The 27,952-nt window shown below is 34.6% G+C and overlaps 1 protein-coding gene across 4 annotated transcripts in view; it reads right to left on the bottom strand.

Annotated features, from left to right (window-relative positions):
• LOC118185835 (nuclear cap-binding protein subunit 3-like) overlaps nucleotides 1-27,952 on the bottom strand; it is an 84,172-nt gene that overhangs the window by 29,078 nt on the left and 27,142 nt on the right. For all 4 annotated transcript variants that reach the window (XM_035355754.2, XM_035355752.1, XM_035355753.2 and 1 more), the window contains exons 4-5: nucleotides 17,515-17,546; nucleotides 861-989 (exon numbers count right to left, since the gene is read on the bottom strand). In XM_035355754.2, coding sequence (XP_035211645.1) covers nucleotides 861-989; nucleotides 17,515-17,546 — 161 coding nt within the window. The remainder of the gene's footprint in view (nucleotides 1-860; nucleotides 990-17,514; nucleotides 17,547-27,952) is intronic.

Genomic DNA, 27,952 nt, shown 5'->3' with positions numbered 1-27,952 from the left:
GTTTTATGTCTAAGGCCATTTTCGGTAATTATGTCAATTAGGATGCAATCACAGCGCTTACCCGAAGCCGAAAATATAGAAAAGGTAAAGTCAAAGATTAAATTCATCAATTCTAATGAGAATGCATTAGCGAAGTAAAGCACTGCAGTTTTACATAATTTCTGAGTAAGCTATTCGTACGCATTGAAATATTTCTTGCATTTAAACTTGTGTTCCAAATTAAGATTTAACTTGAAATTAATGTAGATAATTACTGAGAGCATTAGATTTTTGTAGAATAGTTTGTGTGAGATGAGATCGCTTGGGGTCACGTGATATGAACCGGCGAATCAGGATGTTGAACCATGAAAGCATAGTAAATTCTTAAATTAATGTCTTTTTACAAATTTATTGTCTTTATTTATTGGCTTTTTATAAAATTTTAAGCGATATTAAAATGTTTATGCCTTCAAAATAAAAAAGTCTTAGAACTAAAATTTTTTTAATATTTTTTATGTGTATACTGTATGTTGTCGCCAATAAAGTCTGCTTGGCGAGATTTGCGCCGGCGAAACGGAAAAGTACCTATATTTTGTGTTAAAATACCTACTCTTTATATAAATATAATATATATCCTAAGTCACACTTTGGAGACATGAAAAATGCAGTTTGAATTTCGTCAATTGGCCCAGTGGAACAGGAGATACAGAACTGTACCCCCCTTTTTTGCGCAGTTGCATTTAAACAGATAATTCCTTATGCGAAATGCACACATATCTAATTATATAAAATAATTACAGAAACATGTAAACAGAAAAAAGAGCCCGTTTCAACATACTCATCAATTACAATATGCAAATAATATAACACTATATACTTGCAGGAAAAATCATTAATCCATTCAACAGAAGAAGGTCCGTATTCACTGAAATACTGGAAAATTTCATTTGTGCTCATTTCTTCAACTCCCCGCATATGGATGGCATCTAAACGGATATTTTTCACCTTGCCTACAATATTAAAACACATAAAATGAAAATTAAAAAAAAAAAAAAAAAAAAAGAGAAAAATGTAAGGATTTTAAATTTTCACTTCACACAAAAACAAATTGTTGCATATAAAAACACAAATGCCTAGACTCCAACCTACAGTAAAACTTATTAGTAATCAATGTGCAAATAACATTTTTATAACGGAAAATGTCCATGTAAGGAACATTTTTTTAATTATCTTTTAAATGAAACTAATTTAATAACATTCAACTTAAAATTCATAAATATAAAAACTGAATAATTAAAAATATTTCTTGTAAAATGCATACTTAATTAGAAATCTTCATTTTATTACTTCAACAGAATAATCACTAAATCTACTAATATACTATTGAAGCAAATATTTTAAATCATAAATAATCATAGAGGAAATCAGAATCCATAAACCACAAATGTTTGAGGTTTTGGAATTCTAATTTCTATATGGAAATAAATAAATAAAAACAAAACAATTCTAAATAGAGACAAGAAATATATATAACTATCAATAAAAATACTTATGATTATTTTATAAATTATAAATGTAAAGTTTTATAAATAGCATGCTTTGCTAGATTAAATTCTTAATTAGTTAACCTTTTTCTACTGCAATATATATAATATATATATATATATATTACAGAAAAAAAATTATTTTACAGGCTGCATTTTACTAAGGTATTTTACTTAGGTAAAATCAATCATGAGGAAAAAAAAGGGCTAATGATTTTATAGACAAATCCAATTCAGAGCTTATTTTCAATTCATGCAATCTTGCCTCAATAACTATGGCAGTGGCAGAAACTGAATTTCTCTTGGTTTCTGCTGAGAAACTGTTACAGGTTCAGTGGAAAGAAAAGTAATTAATGACTCATGTAATGGCTATCAAACAGATTTAACTATGGTAAAAAAACTCATTAAATTATTTCAGAACAACACACTTTCATAGAATTTTTAAAGAGCAGGCAGGTTATTCCTCTAGGTGATGTCAGAAACAGATCATAATTTTGAAGAAAATTCTGACTTGTCTGTATGCAATAACATTTTATTACTAACTGAAAAGTGATTTACTTCATATGATAAACTGAAACAACAAAGTACAAATGTTTCTGAAATACTAAATTAGAACCATTGAAGAAAGAACTCAGAAATAATGCCCAAAAGACAAGAGATCTTAAAACTGCAAAAGAGCAGAGACATGATGATGCAGTTTTAAAAAATGAGATTTTGATTGCTAAATGAACCTTTTTTAATGATTTTATTTCGAATACTGGTTTTAGGAAAGGCAACAGAAAGTCTCCATCATGAAATTGTGCTCTCACACAAGACATTTGAGTAAATTTGTAAATAATAACAATAAAAAAATATTCTTACCTGAATTCCAATTAGGAATTGACTTCCTTTTATTCGGATAATCAAAAGAAGTCAAAATATACAATGAAGAGAACAGAAAAAATAATGTGATAGGATTGTAGGATGATCCTACAATCGCACTTTATTTTAATTTTTACTAATCTTAACTAGATATATTTATCAATGATAATCCTCTAAATAAGTCTCCTGAGAGAGACAGCACTTCTGCAGTTGATGATTTTTCAGAATTTATTAATCACACTAGCTCAGTTGCATGATCCAGCACTCCTACGAATATACAAAAAAATTTTGAATGAAATAATCCGCTAGGAAATCTTAAGAATTATGGACCTTCCTCATTAATCAGTATTCTCACAAAAATAATGGAAAAAATGGCAGTGAAGAGACGTAAGTGGTATCTCAAATCTCATGGCTTACTATACCCTGCCCAAGCAGGCTTTAGGCAGCATCAGTCAGTTAAGAAATATATTGCAAGTCAGATCACAAAACAATGGCATAGATAAGGTTCATATAGCAGATGCATCCTGCCCAAGTAGGCTCTGAAGAGCATCAATCAACTAAAGAAACATACTGTAATTATTAATCAGATTACAAAGGATGACACATAGATAATGTTCATACAGCAGTTGCCATTTTTATTGATTTTTTAAAAGAGTATTTGGAAAACACTGCTCAAGAAACTTTTTCAATTTGGAGTATTGGGAAATATGTTAAAATGGATCAGCAGCTTTACTGGTCATTGATTCATAAATGTGTTATGGAAATGCTATATCTTGTTACAAACAACTTTAATCTGATCTTCCCCAGGGTGCAATAACCAGCTTTTTACCTCTGTAATGCACATGCCAATTACCTTATGTCTATGTGAAAAGATATGGATATAAATGTACTCCTACATGCTGACTATTTGGTGATACAGTCCTCCTCTGCTTCAAAAAAGGTTGCACACCAGAAGTCATAAGATATACTAAATGATGCCACGAAGCATCTGAGTACACAATGCCAGTTAAACAACACGAATGCAAACGCAGGAAAGACTGCTTGTCTGACTTTCACACTGTGTCACAAGTTTTTTGATTTTGATATTTAATATAATAACACCTTTGTACTTCATTTAAATATTTGGAAATCATGTTAGACAGAAATTTATCATGGAATTCTTAAGTGACAGAACTGAGGTTAAAATAACTAACCAGCTGAATGTAATTCCGGATGATTACTCCCTAGGGAATGCATGTTTTCCATTTTATTTACAACCTATAAAATATTTATAAAACCCCTGATGAAATATTGCTTCACTCCATTAAAAAAATGCCCCTGAGAATTTGAAGAACATGTTAAAACAATACCCAAATCCCATTCTTTTCCTTGCTAGTGGTACTGTAAAAATAATCCCAATAGATGCTTTACTACTTATTGTTATAAACTGAACACTAGATGGTACTGTGATATGCCAGAACTGTTTTGCTTGTAAGTGTTTTGATGCCCTAAAAGATTGATTCTATCATCATGTAATATGTATAATGTCTTGAATTAATGCATCAAAGCCTCTTCAGCTACTATTTTAGAGAAGTTCAGAAGATTCAAGAACCAGACATAACTATTTTCTATTTTTATTCGATTGCAATTCATCATGCTGAATTTGCTTTAATAATATTTCGGAAACTGTGCTCATGAGATACAAATTTCTAACTTAAAGAATTTTTAGAAAATTCTCAGACTTGCCCAAGAGTCAAGATAATTTTCCAATCCCAAAGTTTAAAACTCAGATGAATTTTGTTCAATTTGCATTGAGAAATAAATTGAAATATTGTTATGAATTTACATATAATTAGATGATTTTAATGCAATTGTATGCAAAACTGTAGTATTTCTTGTATGTAGTAACTGTAGTATGTAGTAAACTGTAGTATAACGTACCATGAAAATCTTAAGCTTATCTAAGTGAAGCTTGCCAAAAAAGAAGGAATACATGGGCAAGTCTATTTAACGTTAAGTAAACAGCTATCTCGCTAATTTGCCAAGATATCGGCAAGCTGGCAATGGTTTTGGCGAGAAATTGTCAAAACTCACCATACTTAGCGACATTCTGTTCCGGTCCCTGCAGCATCATAATAGGCATAGTAATTCAAAAACACTACTTGATGTTCTGTGCAGCTGTGATCATAATTTAGCCTAGATCGTAATTCCAGTGATTTCAAGAAGCAAAAAATACTAAAAACTGTATATGATGGAGAGAGCATCTCTCAGATGTTGTTGTGAGTTGTTAGTTCATCATGAATTCATAGTATTAAGATAGCCATGGCTTAGCTTTCTCGGATTCTTTGGTGTATATGTCATGAAATTTGAGGCAGCCCAGCAAGCAACTCATAGAGACCACCACCCAATCAGAGCTGCTCAAGCCCGAGAGCCCGAGAACCAACTGACTACTCGTCTAGACGATTTAAAAAAGCAAGTTAATGCCTTGACACGGAACAGGAGTGGCAACAAACTGAAATGCTGGAACTGTGGTGCTGAAAGCCACGTACGAAGGAACTCCCCAAGGCATGGAAGCTAACACAGCTCCCAGCAAGAAAGAGGAAAACTAATTAGTTGCCATTTCATAGGGCCGAGGCTACCAGATAATGAGAAACCCCATTTTAAAGCGCTTCAGATTTCTGCAATGAGTGGAAGCAGTAATGGACTCTTCATCGTGGGACATATCAAGGGAGTTCCCAGCAATATGACAATCGATATGAGCCACCATCATCATCCTCTGAAAAGATTTGGCTCAGCAACTGGAAGGTAATCTCATCTGGATGCTACCCTGCATTACCCTTTAGACTGTGTCGGGGCAGATCAACATTGATGAAAAATTAAACATTAACATAATATTTAGAAGTGGCACGTAACACCACATGGCATATTTGGCAGATATTACAGATCTTTGCATACTCAGGTTAGATTTTCTAAGGAAATATTATTTTCCCCTGACCCTGAAAATTAATGAAATGCATTCTGCCTCTGAGAACATAACTCAATTCGGAATCAATGATGAAGGAGTTAAATCTGTCCACCAAATCACAGCTTAAAACAATATCAATACCAACAAAACCAGAATTTTTACTTCCTAAATCCATAGCCGAAAACAGAAATTTCCAGTATAATAGAATAGCCTAAGAACAGTAACAGTGAGGCGTATTAGTAGCCTCAGCACTCGTCGACCTATCGAGGGTCTTTATCCTGATGAGAGTAGCCAATGTAACTGTTAAGGTAAAAGTCATCAGGAAAGGTGAAGTGGTTCCAGCTTATATTCCAGGGACCTGCATTAAATAAAACAGTAACCCTCCAAAATCCATATTTTCAGAGAACCTAATATCGGAGTTATTGCCAAATGCACAACTAAGGGATGAAGACAGGAGTACTGCCAAACATGTCATTCAAGAAGTTTTCTGCCGCTTGTCTTCTGACATGGTCAAACCAGTTGGACACAGCTCAGAATCAATACAGGGGATCATCCACCAATCAAGTAAAATCCAAGATATCTACCAATTGCTAAACAGGAAGAGATAGGGAAATTTCTAACGGACATGCAAAAAAGTGATATTACCAAGCAAGTCCATGGGCGTCTTTCACTATCCTGGCCAGAAAGAAAGCCCATTCAACTAGATTTTGTGTTGACTGTCACTGTTTGAACGAGGTTACAAAGAAAGACAGCTACTCTCTTCCTAGAATTGTCGATATTCTGGTAATTTCTTCTGGAAGCAAATGGTTTTTAACATTTGATTGAAAGAGTGGATATTGGTAGATAGAGATGCATCCTGACAACCAAGAAAAAATGGCATTTACTACTGGACAAGGAATTTGGCAGTTCAAGGCGACACCGCTTGGATCATGTAATGTGCTAGCAACACTCAAATGCTTCAAGGAGACTTTGTTGAAAGGTCTTTCCTGCAAAGTTTGTCTGATATACCTGGATGACATCATCATCACGAAGAAGAGTTTTCAGGAATATTTAGAAAATATTAGAAAGGTGCTTCAGAAACTGAAGGAAGCCAACCTTAAGTCTTGTCAAATGTAAATTGTTCAGAGAGAAAGTGATTTACCTTGGACATGTTATTTCTGAAGGTGTGTCTACGAATTGAAAAAAAAAAAAAAGGGTCAGCAGTTAAAGAATGGAAGTGCCCCAAAAATATCCATCAGCTGAGAAGTTTCTTTAGGCTTTGCACCTACTATAAGTGCTTCGTGAAAGACTTTTATTTCATTTCAAGTCCCATTTGTAAGCTTAAAGAGGGCAAGCAATGTTGAAGGTATTCTTGGTTCATTTTTGTTTACTATTACAACTTCGCTAAACGAGCAGATGAATAAAACAGAATTAAAGTTCTTACCTTAATAAAGTGTAATCCAAGCTGTGGATGTAAAGGAACACGATCATTATATTAGCAAACACAGAATAACATATTTATTAGGTATTAGAAGAAAAAATATCTAGCGATGATTACAAGCGTTGTTTACTGTCCATTGTATAACGCGTACAGTTAGCGGGGGTTGAGGGGGAAATTAACGTCGGAGTGTACAGCTTCATCGTTATCGTTATGAATTGCTCTACAATCTCCCACTCGATGAGCTGTTCCGTCCAGAGTAAGGCCAATTCCTTTTAACAAAAATTCCAGCTGTTGTCTGGGTAAAGGTTTTGTGAACATGTCTGCATACATCATTTTACTGTTGCAGTGTTGTAATTTAACAATTCCTTGATTTTGTAGATCACATACATAGTGGTATTTCACATCGATGTGTTTGGTGTAACTGCTTCCTTTTTCTTTTCTGGAACAATTTGTGCATGATATATTGTCCTCGAATACGATGCTAGCTTCCTGTTGAGCAAAACCTAAATCTTCCATCAGTTGTCTAATCCATTGTAGCTCCTGCAATGTTAAGGCTAGAGTGATGTATTCGGATTCTGTCAAGATAGAGCAACACAATTTTGTTTCTTGCTACCCCATGATACCATACTGTTTCCTATATGAAATATATATCCGGATGTGGATTTTCTGTCAGAGGTATCTCCTGCCCAATCAGCGTCACTGTAAGCTTTGATGACTGGTGCACCATTGGATTTTAGATGTAATTTGTAATTAATTGTACCTCTCAGATATCATATGATTTTAATGATACCATTCCAAGTCCGATGTTGATGGATTTTCTACTTTTCTGCTAAGTATTCCAACAGAATTTGCTATGTCAGGTCTTGATACTGTTGCTAAATATAAAAGTGCTCCCACTGCTTCCCTATACTTCCGATTATCGGGAAAAATATCATCTTGATTGGTTTCGTTCTTTGTAAAATTCGTAGTCATGGGTGTATAGCTTAGTTTCTTTGGTGACTCTCCGTCAAATTTTTTGATCATACTCCTAATCTTGTTAGCTTGATGAAGTTTAAAGCTTCCATCTTTTTCTCTTTTGATTACAATTCCTAGATATGTAGATACTTCTCCAAGATTTCAAATGTCGAAATATTCTTTAAGAATTCGTTCAATTTCTTGAATTGATTCACGCTTGTCACTCGCGACTAATATGTCATCAACATAAACGATTATGTAAGTTCTTGCATTTTTCTCGATTAGTGTGAAGGAACATGGATCAGCTTTTCCTTGAACGTATCCTTGTTTGCGCAAGATTTCAGCTATCTTGTGATTCCAGTTTCTGGTTGCCTGTTTTAGTCCGTAGATACTTTTATTCAGTTTACAGACTTTATTTGCTTCTGAAGCAGAGATGTAACCTTCTGGTTGCTTCTTATATATATCTTCTTTCAGATCTCCATATAGAAAAGGTGTTTTTACATCGAAGTGATTTACGTGCATTTTCTTTTGAGCTGCCTATTGCCAAGATAGTTCTTATTGTGGTATACTTTACGACTGGTGCGAATGCTTCGTCGTACCCAAATTTTTGGCAATATCTTTTAGCTACTAAATGAACTTTATATCTGATAACATTTCCTGAAACGTCAGATTTTGTTTCCGATTGCCTTCTTTCCTTTTGGAAGATCGACTAGTTCCCACGTTTTGTTTCTCTTCAGTGCTTCCATTTCTTCTTTCGTGGATTTTAACCACAGTTCCTTTTCTTTGGTAGGAAAAGCTTGCAGTTCTTGCCAATCTTTAAGAACTTTGATTTCTTCGTTCTTAGCCATGTATGAAAATCTGTTTGGCGGAATTCCTTTAGTCGTTCTCTGGGATCTTCTCGGTAATAGGGGAATTTCTTCTGTTTCAATTCCTTCCTCTGTTGTAGCATTTGAACATGGTTCTGTCAATTTATTTTCTTTAAAAGGCCATTCTATTTCCTCATGCTGATCATTTAATTGACAAGGCATTTCTTCTTTTTTGTTTTCATCGAATATTACGCTTCTTCTAATCACTACATTGTTTGCATGTGGCATGTAAATCCTATATCCTTTAGTACAGTCACTATATCCAACAAAAATTCCTTTTTCTGCACTTTTGTCTAGTTTGCTTCTTTTCTGCTTTGGAACTAGACAATAAGCTGTGCTGCCGAAAACTCTGATATGGCTTAGGCTCAGCTTTTTATTATTTCATAGCTCGTATGGCGTTTTTTCAACAGATCTCGATGGTAGCCTGTTTTGTAGATAGGTGGCTGTCATTACAGCTTCACCCCAAAATTCTCTTTTGAGTCCTGAATCGAGTAGCAGGCATCTTGTCATTTCCATTAAGTATTGATTTTTTCTTTCTGCTCTACTGTTCTGCTACAGTGAATATGCTACAGAGGTTTGATGTTCGATTCCCTCTTCCTTTAAATAGTCTTCAATCTCTTTGCTTGTATATTCTCCTCCATTGTCTGTTCTTAGGACTTTTGGCTTCTTTCCAAATTTGTTCTTCATCATGGTTACAAATTGTTTTAATTTAGAGATAGCTTCATCTTTTGTAGGTAGCAGTTAGATCATTGTATATCTTGAATGATCGTTGATGAATGTTATGAAATATTTCTTTCCTCCTAGTGATGTTGCACCGATTGGTCCATAAATATCTGAATGTATCAAATCTAGAATTGATTTTGCTCTATAGTTGCTTAGCTTGGGATACGGCAATTCAGTCATTTTGCTTCTGATACAGCATTCGCATTCTTTTTCCTTTTTGACTTCGCCATCAATCCTTATTCTGGTTGCCAGGTCATCATTCTTTAGCCTCTTGATTGCTTCATAATCTCTGTGTCCTAGTCTTCTGTGTCAAAGATCTATACTATTTTCACTTCTTTCTGCAGCTGCAATTTTGGCTTTTCTTCTTTGCGATTCAACTATGGTATATAAACTTCCTTCTGCTTTAGCAAGTCCTATGGTTTTACTTTTCTTCTTTATTCTGAAAATATCTTCTTCAAATTCAACTGTAAATCCTTTATTTGTAATTTTTCATATGGATATCAATCCTCCTTCTAGGTCAGGAACGTACAGAACATCTACGAGTCTTATTTCTATTTCGTTATCTTCGTCGTCTGTACAGTATAAGTATCCTTCTCTTATACCTTCGGACTTCATCTGAGTGCCATTAGCAGTTGTTATTTTCTCAGTTTTGCTTCTACCTAATTTAGTGAGAAAGTTTATGTTATCGGTCATATGACAAGTAGCACCTGAGTCAACTGACCAGTTTGAGTTTTGAAATTTTCTTTCTCTTGTGACTTCGAACGTGTAATTCTCAGTCTTCTCAAGATTCTTATATTTATTTTCATCTTCGTGTGTATCCTCGTTTACAGCAACTTTCGTTTTCTGTTTATTTCCACAATTTCCTTTATTCATTTGCTTTTCATTCTTGAAAAATGAGTTACTTTCGTTTTTATCTTTTTCTTTGTGGTTATTAAAGAATCTGCATTCTTTTTCTAAGTGTCCTAATTTTTTGCAATAATTGCATTTTTGTTGATTGAAATGCTTGAATTTTGTGTTAAAATTCGTTTTGAAGGCAGTTGTTTCTTCTGTTCGCGTGCCTTCTTTTCTTCTCAGGCATTCATCGATGAGTTTCTTTTTTACATATTCCAACGTTAGTTCTTCTTCTGGGCGTGCTTCTAAAGCTGTAATAAGAATTTCGTAGCTTTTTGGTAAGCCGCTTAGTAAGAGCGCTGCAATGTGACTGTCCTTTATTGCTTCACAAATTCCTCGTAGTTCGTCTACAATTTCGAGCATTTTGTTGACATGCTCTTCGAGTTTGTATTCGTTTTCTGCTTTTAATGTATACAACTTTCTCAGAAGTTAAAGTTTACTGGAAAGATTCTTTCTTTCATGTATTTTCTTTAATTCATTCCATATTTCTTTGGCTGTCGTTTTATTTCTTATATGTACGATTTGGTTGTCTTCTACGAGTAAACTAATGGTAGCTTGTGCTTGTTCATCTCATTTTCTCCATTTGGCGTTATTTCTTTTGGTGTATCGTCAGCGATTAAATCCCATAAATTTTCCTTTTTCAGGATCATTTCAAGTTTGTATTTCCATACTTGATAGTTGTTATTGTTTAGTTTCATGATCGAATATTTACTTTCGCAGCTTGTAGCCATTTCTGCTTCTGTATTTCGAATGCGCAGTACACAACTATGCAGTTTTTGAAGACAGGCTTGGCTTTTCCATTTTCGGATTATCCAGCGGTAATTTATGGCAAAGTATCTTTTTGTATTTTTTATCATTGATAGCTTATCTCGATATATTTTATGCGTTTAGTTGAAGTAAACATACGCTCATAATCTCTTGTTGAAGTCTCATAATCTATTGTTGAAGGTATTCGTGGTTAATTTTTGTTTACTATTACAACTTCGCTAAATCGAGACGAGCAGATGAATAAAACAGAATTAAAGTGTAATCCAAGCTGCGGATGTAAAGGAACACGATCATTATATTAGCAAACACAAAATAACCTATTTATTAGGTATTAGAAGAAAAAATATTTAGCGATGATTACAAGCGTTGTTTTTTGTCTATTGCATAACGCGAGAAGTGAGTCATACAAGGAGAGAATGTTTCTCCTTCTGTTTATATCAAGTCCAATTACAGTTAGCGGGGGGGGGGGGGGGGGTGAGGGGGAAATTAACATTGGAGTGTACAGCTTCATCACTATCGTTATGAATTGCTCCACAAGCAAGAGTACTTGTAGGTCAAAGAATGTCAGGATGCATTTAACAAACTGAAGGGGCCTTTAACATTTGTTCCAATCTTGAAATAATCTCAGGTCAACAAAGCATTTATTAAAAACATTATTTTAAGCAATGAGAGTGTCAGTGCTGTAGTATCCCAAGAAATAAATGGTCAAGAAGTCATAGCATACTGGAATAAGTGCCTAACTAAACTGGATGGGAATTACTTTGCCACAAGGAAAGAGTTGCTCACCACAGTTACAGCCATAGAATATCTCCATAATTATCTATATGGCAGAAAATCCCTTCTCTGCACAAATCATGCATCATTTACATCACTCTTAAATTTCAAGAAACCCGAGGGTCAAATAGCCAGGTGGATAATGAGACTCTGGAATATGACATTACAGTCTAGCATCAGATGGGATCATCACATGGAAACACCAATGCCCTGATTAGAAGATCCTGCCCAGAAAGCTGCCGTATTATTCCAGGGTTGAAGGGAAATTCCTGCTTAAATTGAACATACAACAGGTTACTTCAGCATCAGCTGATCGAGACCCATGGAATGACGAAGGAGTCAGGAAAGACCAGTTGGCAGATGACATTAAACCTATAAATGATGTAATGGTATCCTCCAACAGGAAATTTACCTGGCAGAACATTTTGATTTATAGTCTGACAACAAAACAATATTTTGCTTTCTGGCACTCACTCCTTATACAAAACAGCATCTTGTACCAGAAGTCTGAATTGGATGATGGAAAGACTTTCTGATGGCAGTTGATACTTCCAAAAACCCAGATTTCCTTACAGAATTGCACAGCGGTCCAACAGGAGGCCATTTTGGAATAATGAAGGTATTGCACAGAGTTTGAGCGTGCTCCTACTGGAGTAATGAAAGGATGACATGCAAAAATGATGCCTATCTTGCAATGCTCTTGCGATGCCTAAGCAGGTGCGGAAGAACTAAAGAAAAGCAGCTGAGGAAAATTGGGTTTACAATGGAGGAGCACTGTTTGAACGCATCACCTCTGACATCCTGGAACCGCTGCCACGAATTGCTGATGGCAACAAATACATCCTCATTGTCATTGATTACTTCACTAAAAGGCCTGAAGGGTACTCTATTCTTGATCAGGAGGCTGTCATGGTAGTAGAAGTAATGATACAGCATTGGATTTCCAGGTTTGGAGTGCCTCTTCAATTAAATTCTGATCAAGGAAGAAATTCTGCATTGGCTGTAATAAAAGAATACTGCAAGTTACTCAGAATTGCCAAAACCAAAAATTTACATCTCCAGTCAGATGGCATGGTAAAGAGATTTAATCGAACCATCCTTAATAACCTCTTGTTAGTGTTTTTCAGAAAACAACAGGACTGGGACAAGAAGTTACCTCTGTTTTTACTGGTTTATCACAGCGCTATCCACAAGACTACCGGCTATTCCTCATCCCAGATGCTCTTCAGTCATGATCTTCATCTGCCTTGTGATACCAAATATATCAAATACAAGACTACCGGCTATTCCTCATCGCAGATGCTCTTCAGTCGTGACCTTCATCTGCCTTGTGATACCAAACATAACAGATACATATATACAAATGCCAAGCATACCAAATATACGTAATCATAAGTCCTGATTTGCTGATACAGTGATTGCGAAAAATAATTAAAAAATAAGGTATGTGATTCAGCTTTACATTAATCATTACAATAATGCTTTATTCAACTTTAGAAAAAAATTACATAGTTTTATCTGTAAGTTCAGTTAATCTAATGTCTATAAATACTTAACAAAATTTGATATTAAGGTAATTATAAAATTTAAAATTTTGAATTTTCTTTAATAATTTTTGTTTAAAACAAATAAAAGTTTGAGTTTCCTAATTTTAGTCATTTTATTTAGATGGCCGAAAAAGAAAAAAATTGTCTGATTATCAAAACTTGCTTAACAAACAAAAATGAGAGGGAGCAATTCAAATGTTACCAACTTATTTTGGAAGCTAACGTTTTCAAGACAGTACTTCTACTGATAATAGTGGTTTTCCATTTCCATTAACATCAGAAAAAGGAAAGGAAGACAATAAGGATCCAATAGATTCAGTTTCGGATATGTTTCAGTCAGTACTATTATGTTCGAGTAAGCAAAATGAATTATCAGAAGACACATATTTGTCCATCGCTCCAGGTTTTTGGCTAACTATATTATCACCAATGCAGCTGGAACAACTAGTCAAAAAAGTTCCTATGATAAAACTATGCATCCTAAAAACAAAAATGGGCGTAAGTTTTCTCATATATATTTCACTTGTATTTTGGCAAATGGTGAAAAGGTTCAGGAGATTGGTTACTATATTCAATTAAGAAAAATGTAGTTTTTTGTTTCTGTTGTAAAATAGTCAATGACATCAATAACATTTTGACCTTTAAAAATACTAAATTATGTAAACAAAAAGGTTTCAATGATTGGGATCACTTAAGCAAACATTTGAAAATTCATGAAAAAGTAAATCTCAATATCATAATTTATGTTTCTGGTCAGATTTATTACAAAGATTAAGAACTAACTGAACCATAGATTCCAAAATGCAAAATATATTAAAAAATGAAACTACAGACTAGCACCATGTCATTGAAAGAATAATTTATACAGTTCAACTTTTGGCTGAAAAAAAAAAAAAAACTTGGTCTTTTGTGGCTCTAGTAACAAATTATATGAAAGAAATAATGGATATTTTGAAAAATATATAGAAATGATAGCAAAACGTGACCCAATCATGTCTGTACATATCATTAGGGTAAAAAAAATATGCCCCTTTGTCTTTCGACATAAAATTTAAAACGAAACAATAGATAATAATATAAGAAAAAATATTTTAAATGAAGATAAAAAAGCAAAGTATTTTTCTATATTACTTAATTGCATTCCCGATGTGAGCCACCAGGAGGGAATTTCTGTTTATGTAATATATGTTAATTTAAAAAACAATAAATTTCATACTGAAGAATGTTTTTAACATTCTGTCCTGTAAGTGATACAAAAGTTAAAGGTTTAATCAACATTTTTACTGAAAACCTTAGAAAATTATGGATTAGATATTTATAATAATGTGCGACAAGGATATGAAAATTGTTTGAATATGAAGGGTAAAAATCAAGATGTATACAAAAACAGTTTTAGTAATTTATAAAATACAATTTGTATTAATTCACAAGCAATACTTGTATCTTGCTGTAACCACAGTCTGCATCTTGTCATAAACTATGCTGTGAAATCCAATATGTTTTATGTAGTATAAACGTTTTTTCAACTGCTTGACAGCTATATAATTTTTTCTTCTGCTTCAACCATTCGGAGTCTTTTTTGAAAATTAACATTTCAAATTTAACATTAAAACCTTTGTCAGATACCTGATGGTCTAACATAATTGATGCAGGAACCTCTCTAACATTATCATTAAGTGCAATTTAGTATGCTTTTTATAAAATGTCTGGAAATAATTTTGATACACTATAAAACATCTGGATACTTCTCTAGTTAAAAAAAAATTTAATTGAAATTTAAATGAATTTGCACATGTGTTAGTGTTATGGTACAAGATACCAAGTAAAGTTGATGCTGTTAATAAGGTTCTGAAAACTAAAAAATACATATTTCACAGGCTTGCAAATGTCTGAACAACCTGAATATCTTTCTAAAGACATATTGATCATATAAAGGCTTCAATGATATACATGTAGATGCCAAAGCCTTGCCACCTTGCTTGGAAGTAGAAGCGATATTCAAATATGCAGAAATTATAAGGGGGGGGGGTGGAATTCCTACAACAGTGAAGTTCAGCAAATTGAAAATTAAGAATTATTATTATTATTATTTTAATTCTAGATATTACTCTTTCATCTGTAAATGAAAGATCTGAGCTGTTATCCTCTCATTATGATGTTTTCAAATTTTTGTGGAGTATTAACGATTTTGGCAAGCATGCTGATCAATTTAATTAAAAAAAAAAAAAAAACTTGATGAAGCTTTAACTTACAAAATCGTTACTCAATTAACAGTTACTATTAAACTGAACTATTATTCAAACCGAAAAAGATGTGGATGGAACAGTACTTTTACATGAACTACAATTTCTGCAAAATTGCAACAAAAATGTGATGTCTGTGGTAGAACACCTGTGGTAGAACACTCAATTACATTACAATAAATGGCCCACTCATTCTGAAACATTACAATTGCATTACATATATTGTTAACTTCATGAGTTTCTGTAGCTACAGAAAAGAGATTGTTTTCTAAATTAAAGTTAATTACTTATGATTATAACTGGCCAGGAGCACTTTGGAAATTTTGCTGCTGTTTGTATAGAGGTTGACTTTTTAACTGAAAACCTTAGTAATGAATTTGCTGAAAGTAAAGCTAGAAATGTCCAATTCATATAAGACATTTCCATTGTTTTCCATCATGTATAACTATTCAAAAACATGAGCAATCTAAACATATTTAATTTGATCTTTATTTTTTAATAATTTTGCATAATGTTTTATAACTTTAACACTGTTGTTTGTTTTGTTGCTGTAGTTTTAAAAAAAGAAAATATTTTTCTTTTGTATGTGTAGCTGCTGTTTGCCTCAAAAAAAAAAAAAAAAAAAAAAAAAAAAAGTACCAGTACTAACAAGTATAAAGAGTGTCATAAGTTTCAACATTGAACTGTGGGGGAATGGGCAGTAATTCTGGCTCAATAGATATAGGGTAAAGAAAAGGTACCCTTCAGTATTTTGCACAATGACACCGAAGATACTTAATGCATTCCTGCAGACTTTATATGCCTTTCAGTGATTTCGAGAAGCAGAATGGACTAGAAATATCTTGGTGGCTGGGTGAAAATTATACAAGACCAGAGAGAGCATTTTCTCTTGGTTGTTGTTGTTGTGAGTTGTTAGTTCACCATGAGTTCAGAGTACTGAGATATCTCAGGGTTGGCTTTCTCTTTAAATGTGCTTTGCATTGCATTGTTTAACATTCTTAGTAGTTTTCGGTGTAAATACTGATTGTACTCTGTGATAATGTAAACACTTGTATGAAAATTTCTGTGGAAACTTCCAGAGCTCTGAAACTTTTTTTTTTTTTTTTGATAAAATAAATTTTATCACCCTATCATCAGACCTGTGTGCATTCAATGTATTGCAAACTCATACACATGCAACAATATGAACCTAATTTTGATCAGTCTCCCTTACTGACTTTTGGGAACCTACTTATAGCTTAGATATTGCTTTTGACTGGATATTCTCAACTATTAACTGCCTACTCTGAAATCAAACTGTTGTCCAAAAATGTTTGTTTCTTTAGCAATGGAAACAACCATTGAAAAACATTATAAAAAAATGAATAGGTACATATTTAAAATATACTATTAAGCTTAGCAAAGAGAATATAGAACAAGTTAAGCTTGATAAAGAGAGCAAAGGTAGTGCCTTGAAAGGCAATAGCTTTCTTGAAGGCAAAACGTTCGGACCATTTAGACATTATTTCTGACTCTAAAATACAGACTACCAGATTCCTCTGCTGCTGACAAGTCATACCCAATCAAGGTAAATTGGCTTCTCAAGAATGCAGATTATTATTACTCAAATAGTTACCCTATTCCCAAAAGAGAATCGTTTCACAATGGATACCATCTCATCATGGCATACTTGAGAAAAAGGTGTCAAATGATCTGGCAAAGAAAGATACAAAAAATAATGCAAAGTTTTTACAATAAAACATCTTGTAAGATCACAGATAGCAAATTTAGAAGTTCTTTAATTTTTAATCTCCAAAATTATATTAAAAATGAAGTCTGGAGCAATGGTTTTGATGATTTTTCAGACTGTTCTCTAGACAGTGCAGTAGTAAAACAAAATAGCACAAAATAAGCTAATAAAACTATTCACTATAATAAACATTATAGTAGTTAATTATATTTAAACATTATAGTAAGTACATTTTAAAAATCAGAAGGAAAAATTTAAAAGTACAACTTACTCAAACTCAGATTTTCAGGATCAATGTCTAAACTATAAGGGAAAAAAATAATGTTACAGAAGATTTCAACAAAACATGTAATATATATATTATCTTACTACAGACATAAATATCATGTTATGCAAAGAACAATTACATATGATATTTTTAACAGTTATTTTATCAGTGTTTGTCAACAGATAAGAGCACTAATCTGCAGAAATTAAGATAATTGACTATCTGTCTATAATAGTTTTATTAGAAGGTTTTCTTTTTAGCCTGTTATGATCTCAAAGTTTTAGCAGTCCCATCATTTAAGCACTTAAGCATGAAAGAACATCATTGTTCAGCAGAGTTTTTAAATTTTTAACACACATATTCATATTATAGTTTAAATGCACACATGAACAAAAAAATGCAAGTGCCATTCGGATTGTTTTATTGACAAAATAGGGTGGATGGAATATGAATCCTGTATTAGGAATTTTTTTCTGTTCTTATTTTTTTCCCTGTTTATTTTCACTCTTTTCAAGCAGCCCAGATTAAAGGAGGCAGAAAATTACTTTTAAATAATCTAAGATAGTATGCTAATCATCAATTGTAATTAACTGTTTGATAACATTGTGTTAACTTTGTGCATTCTATATTTATCTATATATTGGTAAAAATATGAGCATTTTAAAAGCTTATTTTACTATACATACATAATTTTACAACAGTACCATTATTAATTATTACTGTATAATAGCTGCTATAATAATTATTTAACTATTATATTTTACTGTATAATTTTTATTAAAATGAATTATAATCTATACATATTTTATCTTTGAACTAAAATATATGCACACTGCACACAAAAAAAGGGTGAGGGCAGTTCTATATCTCCCATTCTACTGGGCCGATTGAACATATTCAAATTGCATTTTCCATGTCTCTCTGTGCATGTGTGATTATGGCAAAGCCTCGAGGGCTATCTGCTTAAGGAGAGGAATGCCTTCGTGGAGGACTTTCTAAGGGAAACTGGCTCGTATACACATTACACACGGAGAAATCCATGCAGCCAGCTCGTTCACGGGATTCAAACCTTGGACCGAACTACCAGTGTTCAGTTACTTTTACCGCTCGGCCAATGGTGGGCCCTTTACCATGTCTCTAAAGCACAACTTAGGATATATATATTCGATTTATGCATAGCATTGCTCTAACATAGGTATTTTGACACAAAATCAAACTTTTCCTGAAATAACATACAAATTTTTTCCATATTTTGATTCTAGGACTCAAATTATACCTAGGTATTAAATTTTGTAATTTTTGGTGAAAACATTATCAAGAAATTTAAAAATTTATCTTTGCAAATTTTTTTTTTTCCCCAGTTTGAGCCAAGAATAATTTATTTGGTAAACTTCTTAATTTGTAACAACCTTAGTTTCCTTTGCCTTTTTTTCATTGTCCACGAGCAGAAAAAAAGACATACTTTCAAATAATTTTTAACAAAGTATGTAAGCCACATTTTCGTTATTATCGCTTATAAAAAATACACCAAATTTCAAAATTCACGTATATCTTAGAAAATTTTGAATATAAAACTCTAGTATTTCACGGATATGCTTAGAAATATATCTACTTTAATATGATGGAAAACATTTTGTAAGTTATAATTCCAAATGTTTCTAAAAAAATTTATAAAAAGTATTTTAAAAATAAATCATAAAAATAGGGCAAATTTTATTTGGAATGAACCTAAATTTCGAACTAAGAAAAGAAGAATCAAATAGGTTTAATAAAAAGAGATATTAATAAATATATATCAAATTCAATTAACATTGAGGAGCTAAAATTTTGAAAGCTAATTTTTAAAAAACTCCTTGTGCAATTTTTACAAAACTTGACAGTTTGGCATAATTTAAGCTGTTGGTTGGTTGGTTGGTTTTTTAAATGGCACAAAACCTCGAGGGTTATTATGCGCCAGACAAATGGTGAGTAAAATTCAAGACGCATAAACAAGTATCAAGTGAATTGATGAAATGAACGTGAAATACTGATGAAGGAATGGAGAAATGACTTTAAAATGTCCAGGCAGAAGTGACTGAAAAAAGCTCTAACAGGTAGAGCAGGATAAAATGTAGTTCAAATCATATGATAAAAGGAGATGTATTTTAAAAAACTTATGAGGTTGATGTGAGGGTTTCTTCCAATGAGATCTGTTAAGTTAACATTCGTAGAGTTAAAATAAAATTCACGTTTCTGACTAAAAGCAGGACAGCAGGTTAAAATATGATTGACTGAAATAGGAACGTTGCAAGTGCCACAAATAGGCTCATTATCTCCTTTCAAGAGGTACTGATGTGTCAGTCTGCAATGACCAATTCGTAAGCGAGTCAGTAGTACATCCTCCTTCTGATTCCCTCTCGACTCCCAGTACTCCAAATTGGGTTTTACCTGCCTTAATTTGTTCAGAGTTTGGCATTCCCAGAATTCTTGCCACTTGAACAAGACCTTTGTTCTAATGTAATTCCATATGTCTATAAAAGAGACATTGTTTTCTGAGGTAATATCAGCAGATTTTACTGCAATATTGGCAAGTTCATTGCCTTTGTGCCAGCGTGTCCAGGCACCCAGCAGTACGCAATATAATAACCTGCGTTTCTCAAATGGAGGTGTGCCTTTAAAATTTCTAAGACCAAAAGGTGGCTGGTATTTTTATTTATTGATTCAAGAGCATTCAGAGAGTCAGAGTAGATAATGAACTTTCTGCTATTCCGCCTAGAGATAAAGATTAAGACTTTCAAAATGGCAAAAGTTTCCGCGGTAAAGACAGATGCAGCCTTATGAAGTTTACTACTCTTTATTTCTTTATCACAAACAAAAGGTGCCCCGGCATGGTCATGATTCTTTGAGCCATCAGTAAAAATTGCTTTGTAGTTAGAATAACTGCTTCTATGCTCTAGGAAAATTTGTTGGTAATGGATATTGGTACTGCTCTTCTTTAGTTCTCCAAAAATGTTAAGTAGTTGAATGTTCATTTCTTGCCAGGGAGCAATACCGAAAAGGTCAAAGCTTTTGGGATGCAGATCATTTAGGTTAAATTCTTCGATCAGTGAGTGAATGTGAAGATCAAAAGGTGGGATACATGAAGGACAGGCATGGTAAAAACGCCAGTACTGACCAGACGTCATGAGTCAGACAGGATGTTCGGCCTCTGACATTACTTTATAATGAAGATCAATGGACAATTAACTGCTTGTGTCTGAATTCCAAAGAAGGTTCAAAACAGATGACATATAAACTTTGGACTGGAGATGTTCTGAAGGCTCCACAGCAAATCCGTAGCGCTTGATGATGGACTGGATCCAATTTCAGGAGCACAGAAGGTCTTGCTGATCCGTAGATAACACAGCCATAGTCAAGTTTGGAACGGATTAAAGCTCTATAAATGCGGAGCATAGAACAACGTTCTGCTCCCCATGAGGTATTAGCCAGGACTTTCAGTATGTTGAGAGCTTTAGCACATTTTTTATTTAGATTTAGGATATGCGGAAGGAAAGTGAGCTTTCTGTCAAAGATAACTCCTAAGAATTTTGCTTCTGGCTCAACACGGATCAAAGAGCCGTTAAGATGCAGTTCTGCATCAGGATGTAGATTTCTTTTGCGACAGAAGTGCACGCAGACTGTCTTCTGGCTAGAAAATTTAAAACCATTGTTGTTGGACCACTTTATGTTTCTATTAAGAGCAATTTGTAGTTGTCTCTCAATGTATCTCATATCTTGACCTTGACACTAGATCATCAGATCATCAACATACAGGGAACCGTGCACTGTGGGAGGAAGTTCTCTTAAAATGGAATTAATTTTCAGGCTGAAAAGTGACACTGAGCACTGAACCTTGTGGTACACCTTCTTGTTGTACAAATACTTGAGAGAGCAACGACCCAACCTTGACTTGGAAAGTGCGGTCCTTCAAAAAGTTTTGAATAAAGATGGGTAGATTACCTCGCAATCCAGTGCTGTAAAGGTCATGAAGAGTTCCATGCCGCCAAGTTCTATCGTACGCCTTTTCCATGTCAAAGAAGATTGAAACCACATGATTTCTTTTCACAAATGCATTGCGTACTGCGGTTTCTAAAAACAGGGCATTATCAAGTGAAGATCTTCCCTTACGGAAACCACTTTGGTAAGGCAATAGGCAACAATTAGTCTCCAGATAGTAGGTGAGACGGTGATTTACCATTTCTTCCATAATCTTGCAAAGGCAGCTAGTGAGCGCGATGGGGCGATAATTTAAAGGATTTTTCGGGTCCTTGCTGGGTTTTACTATAGGAATAAAAAGGCCCTGCACCAGGCAGTAGGAAAAATTTGTTCCTTCCATATCTTATTATACAGAGCAAGAAGGACCACTAGAGATTCATAGGGCAGGTGCTTTATCATCAGATAACTTATGCCATCAGGACCAGAGCAAGTTCTATCAGTGTGAGATATTACATTTCTTAATTCAAACATGGTGAGATCTTTATTATAAGATTCTGCATTAGGATTTGAAAAGTTGATTTGAATCCTTTCCAAGTGCATCTTTGTGGGCAGAAACTCTTTTGAGTAATTGCTAGTGCCAGATAGAGCAGCAAATGTATCACCTAAAGCATCCGCTATTTCTTATCTAGTGTTAATCCACTTTCCATCTTTTTCTAGAACAGAAAAGGAATAATCATTATAGAGTCCAGAGGCTTTGCAGACTCTTTCCCAAACCTGTTTGCTAGACATTGAAGAGGTAATAGTGGACATGTAGGCTGCCTATGATTTTCTCTGACTTTGCTGCCTCATTTTTCTTGCATTCGCCTTAGCTTTTTTAAAGGCAAGAAGATTTTCCAGTGTTGGATATCGGCAAAAGATACGGCAAGCTTTCTTTTGCTCTCTCGAAGTTTTATGACAATCATTGCTCCACCAGGGTTTAGGGAACTTTGGGAACTTTGTCGAGGACTTCGGAATACAGAGTTCAGCAGTTTGTACAATAGTATCAGAGATCATTTTTACTGCAATATTAATGTCCACATCGTTGACCATTTCTTCAGTCAGCACAGCACAAGATTAAAAAAGATCCCAATCAGCTTTATCGTAAAGTAAGCATGGTTGTCTTGAGATCTTTGAATTCCCTCTAATATTTACAATGACTGGGAAGTGGTCACTATCGTAGAGATTCTCTCCTACACTGAAAGAGCAGAAAGGTAGTAAAGATGGAGAACAAAAAGCCAGATCAATTGCATGAAAGGTTCTAGTTGACTGGTGAAAGTAAGTGTATTCTCCAGTATTAAGGAGACAAATAGAGTGATCTTCCATTAATTGTTCGATCTGTCGGCCCCTTGAATTAGTGTCCCTACTTCCCCATAATGTACTATGGGCATTGAAGTCACCTAAAAGCAATAAAGGTTCTGGGAGCTGCTCTATTATTCTGTCCAACTCTCGCTGATCAATATGCTCATGTGGGGGTAAATAAATGGTGCATACAGAGATTGAAAAGCGTAAATTAATCTGAACCGCCACAGCTTGAAGAGAGGTCATCAAAGGGAGAGCAATGTAAGTGTGATTGTGAGAGGTGATAAGGCCCACACCACCACAGGTATGATCCCCAGATGAGTTGTCCTTTCTTATGTTGTATATCTCCGTATCTTAGCATGTCTGCTTGGTTTTAACAAGGTCTCCTGAAGTGCAAGGCAGGCAGGTTGATACATGTTTATTAAATCCTTGATGTTATCCAGGTTTTGATGAAAACCCCGGCAATTCCACAAAATAAATGTATCCATTATTGATGCTTGCCTTGGCGGTGTTGGTGTTTTGACTTTCGAGGCAAAAGGTTTCTTTGGAAGGGATAACCCTTCTTCAACGTCCATTTCGTCTGAGTCGTCTAAACGTCCTGAATTCATGCTTGTGATGGAACTTTGACTAGGGGTCCTGGGTTTTTGTTCATTTTTCTCTTTGATACCATCTCTATGCTTGTTCTGTTAGACATCCTGTTTTCCTTTGGGCGCTGTCACTGGTGTACCACTTTCAACATCAGGTTTTTTTCCCTGATTTTTGGTTTCTAGGATCTTCTGTGGTTGCTACTTCTTTTTTCTGTACAGTTATTGTGGTTTGCGTTGATACTGATCTGAATGATTTTGTTGCGGATGCATAAGATTTATTAAGTCTTGGTTGATTAGAGAGAATAAGTCTTTTGGCTTCTGCAAATGATATCTTTTGTGTAACTTTAATGTTTTGAATTTGTTTTTCTGTCTGCCATTTCAGACATGATCTTGAAAAAGCTGGATGCTCACCTTTACAGTTTATACACAAGGGGGCAGCAGAGCAGCCTTCACTAGCACGGCCTACGATGGAACATCGAACGCACGTGAGGCAACCGCGACAAGAGGTTTTTCCATGTCCAAAGCGCTGACATTGAAAGCAACGCATTGGATTCGGTATATATGGCTTGACTGAACAGTTCAGCTTTGATCAGTTCAGGTATCCAGCTTTGATGTTTTTAGGCAGATTAAGAGACTTGAAGGTAAGTATGACATGTTTAGTGGGAATGTGTTGACTTTCTTTCCGTATTTTGATCCTACGAGCACCACACACATTTTGATCTGCCAAATCTTTAACAAATTCCTCTTCAGTTACTGAGAGTAAGTCTATTTCAAAGATTACTCCTCGGGACAAATCTAGAGTGTTATGTGGCTTAACTACAATGTCTGCTTGTCCTAATTTAGTTAATTTAAAAAGATTATTAAATTGCTTTCCGGACACACTTTCTATCAAAAGGTCTCCAGATCGAAGTCTCTTAATATTTTTCAGTTCTCCTACAGAAGACAAAAGATGTTTATTTATTAGAAAGGGTGACATTTTTTTCAATTCTTCAGAGCTGGTTATAATTAAGAAACGTGGATAAAGTACATCTGATGCAGTGCTTTCTATGTCGCTTCTTAGTCTTTTAGTCACAGTCGGAGTATCGGGTACATTGTTGGAGCAGGAAGGTATTATAGTATTCATATTTAAATTGAGAAAGATTCGGGTCCGACCGCCCCACCCACCATGGAGCCCAACAAGGGGACGCAGATTCCTACACCAGGGCTAGGCGGACCTATACGCAATCTGAAGTCCGACAGTTGGCTTTCCCAAAAGCAGGTACTCCCGAGAGCTTGTCCCCAAGCCACTGACACAAGAACTAGTGACCAGCCGATTGACACCCGTGAGGACGACAAGGTGCCTCCCGTTTAACTGAAGCAGAGGCCAAAGCAGTGTGTTATGGACAGTAACTCGCCCCTCAACTACCAGAACCCTCCCTTCCAGTGACAGGGGTCTCCACGCACGGCAAACATGTGGGCAGTTTTCTCGCCACTTGAAGAACTAGGGACAAGGCTGTTCCAGTTTCTTACAACGAGCCCGAACCTCGGAAGAGGAAACCTCATGGGAGAAGGAAGGAGAGATCACTGGGGCTCCAGGATTGTGACACCCGATCACCGAGACTGTAATCCCCTGAAGGATCTTCACCTGCTATGCTTTAGCTGGGCATGTTGGAACGGCCTTCACACTTAGGGTGGCCCTACCAGGAGCTATGCTCCCGACGTACTTCGCCCGTTCTGCCCAGTGACACCCCCTGCCACGTTGAGGTAGCATAGCAGAACTTGGGGGGGGGGGTAATTTGAGCTGTAGAATCGAAATATGGAAAAAAAAATTGGCATATCATTTCAGAAAAAGGTACGATTTTGTGTTAAAAATACATATATTAGAACAATCCTAAGTTGCGCTTTTGAGACATGAAAAACACAACTTGAATTTCGTCAATCGGCCCAGTAGAACGGGAGACATAGAACTGTTCCATTTTTTTTTCAGTGTACATTGACATACACTATGTGTGTGTGTGTGGAGGGAATTCTTAATAATTATTTATAATAAATAATTATACTTCTTTTTGACTTTTTGGGACTAAAATCTGTATGCATTATTATACACAGCTAAAGTGCGGGAAGGGGGAACCAAATGTATTTTAGAAAAAAGAACAAAAGTAATTCTTGCATAAAAGATAATAATCGCAAATTTTATGTTAAATCAATTACAATCAAAGGGAAATTCTGCTCAAATTTCTACTCTTTTATTATAATTTAGTGACTGAAAAAATTCTTGATGGCAAAATGAAGGAAAAACAAAAATATAGTAAAAGTGATAATGAAAGGAAAATTAAACCCTTTATCTAATTATGGACTGCAGACTACAAGTTGTTCTTGAAACCTGCCCTTTTGGTCTTCCTACATTTTCTAAAGGGCAAAAAATAAAATTCAGATTAACAGCATATACCAAAAATATAGCCAAAAATCTGAAAATCTGGATGTTGGGAATGGCAACTATGCCAACTATATCACTATGGGAATATACCAACTATACAACTATGAGAATCACTATGCCAACGAATCAAAGGCCAGACAGAGACTGACGTCATGGGACGCAAGGACGATGTTTGCAAGATGTAGCTACATAGATATTTCTTATTCATTTATCTTGTACAAATATGTAAATAAACCTTTTCCCTTAAGTTTAAAAGAAAACTGAACGGAAATGTCTAAGAACTTCCTTTACCACATGAGTAAACAAAATTGATGCCGAACTAAAATCAGATATTCACGATTTTAAGTTACTTTCGGTTCTAGAACTACAGCTTAAAACAAGTTTAATCGACTTGAAATTTGCCAAAAGAAAGTAACCTCGATAATTCTTCAATCTAAAGATGCTGAAAAGCTATACGAAGATTTTATTTCGTCTGAGCCTTATAGAGATAAATATTTTGAACTGTGTTTTCAAATCGAAAAGCTGTTGAAGAATCCTTTACCTACTGAATTACCAGAGAAGCGCAAATTTAAAATGTCAAAGATCGAACTAAAGAAATTCAACGGTAAAGCAAAACATTTTTTGACATTTTGGAGCCAGTTTTTAAAGATTCGTGAAGATCCGACAATTCCAGTTATCTTCTGTAAGTCGCACAGGTAGTGGAGAGCTTTCTGGCAACAGCGTCGAATTATCCAAAAGCAAGAGAGAGGTTTGGAAGAGAAGACTTACTTGTACAGATATACATAAGAGATCTTCTAAACATGGTTATGCATAATGCAAGCAGTGGACGTGTGAAGATGGGTCTTCCTACTCTCTGCGATGATTTAGAAGGGGACCTTCTTAACGCCTTTAGTTGAATCCTACCTGCCCGAAAAAGTATTAATTGCTTGGGAGTGAAACAGAAATTTAAAAGAAGCACCTCAACCTGATGATCGATACCTTGAAAATTTGATGAATTTTCTGAAACAAGAAGTGAAAGGAGAAGAAATGGTCATGTTAGCCTGCACTGGGTTTGGTTCTAATCATATTAAGAAGAAAAAAGATACACTAAATAAAAATGTAGAATCTGCCACCGCATCTGCGTTATACATCAAATTCTGAGAGCCCAGGCAAGCTCAATTTTAACTGTCTCTTTTGTGAAAAACAGCACCCAAGAATGTTTTTCTGCTAGAAACATGACATTAGAAGCTAAGAAAAATATATTAATGAAAAAAGGTGTCTGTTTTGGATGTTTCAGATCGGGACACACTTGTAAAACATCTCGAGTAAAAAATCCTTGCATGTACTGTAATAAAAAATCACCATTCTTTAATGTGTCCCAATCGTGAAGAAAAAAGCGCAAATGAAAAGTCTAGAAGTGACTTAACTGAAACCAGTACATTAACTAAAAACTGCAGAATAGAAAATGTTTATTTAATGACTCTAATGGTTAAAATTAAATTTAAGAGTGTTGAGCTTAAAGTATGAACATTATTGGATACATTTTCTCAGCATTCGTATGTCAGTAAAAAATTAGTAGAAAATTTAAATTTAAAACCATTAAGGCAAATAAATTGAAGCATTCGTTATTCGGGGAGAGAGAAGCACAAACGCAGATTCCCAATGTTTATAATCTGTGCATTTCGGCATTAGATAAAACTTTCTCCTTTCAAATTGAAGCACTATCAGAGAGCAAAATTTGTGGCACAGTGCCAAAAGTGAACGGTAGTGAAATTTTTAATGAACTGAAAGCTAGAGGCATCAGTTTGTCTGATTTGGCTTTCTCTGATCATGAGATCAGTCTTTTGGGAGCGGATATTGCTGGTGCTTTTTTTAATTAATAAATGTGTTCGGCTGGAGTCAGGATTTTTTTCACTGAGACTTGTTTGGGACATGTGTTAATTGGGAAGCATGAGTCATTTGGAGATAGCAATGATGATACTGTTTTGAATGCAATTTCGTTGTATGCTAGTAATTATTCGATAAAAAATTTATGATCTTTAGAATCCATAGGTATTTTAGATCCCATAGAAAATAATAAAAAGAATTTAGAATATTCTAGAGTTTTGGAATAGTTTAAAAATAATGTGACAATTCTTTCGGACAGTAGATATGAACTTTGTTTACC

Source organism: Stegodyphus dumicola, chromosome 9, assembly GCF_044657685.1.
Source record: "Stegodyphus dumicola isolate Sdum_Otavi_A_Nest chromosome 9, ASM4465768v1".
NCBI lineage: Eukaryota > Metazoa > Arthropoda > Arachnida > Araneae > Eresidae > Stegodyphus > Stegodyphus dumicola.
Note: the sequence above shows the minus strand (reverse complement) of the source record. Positions and strands in the feature narration are given on the sequence as shown.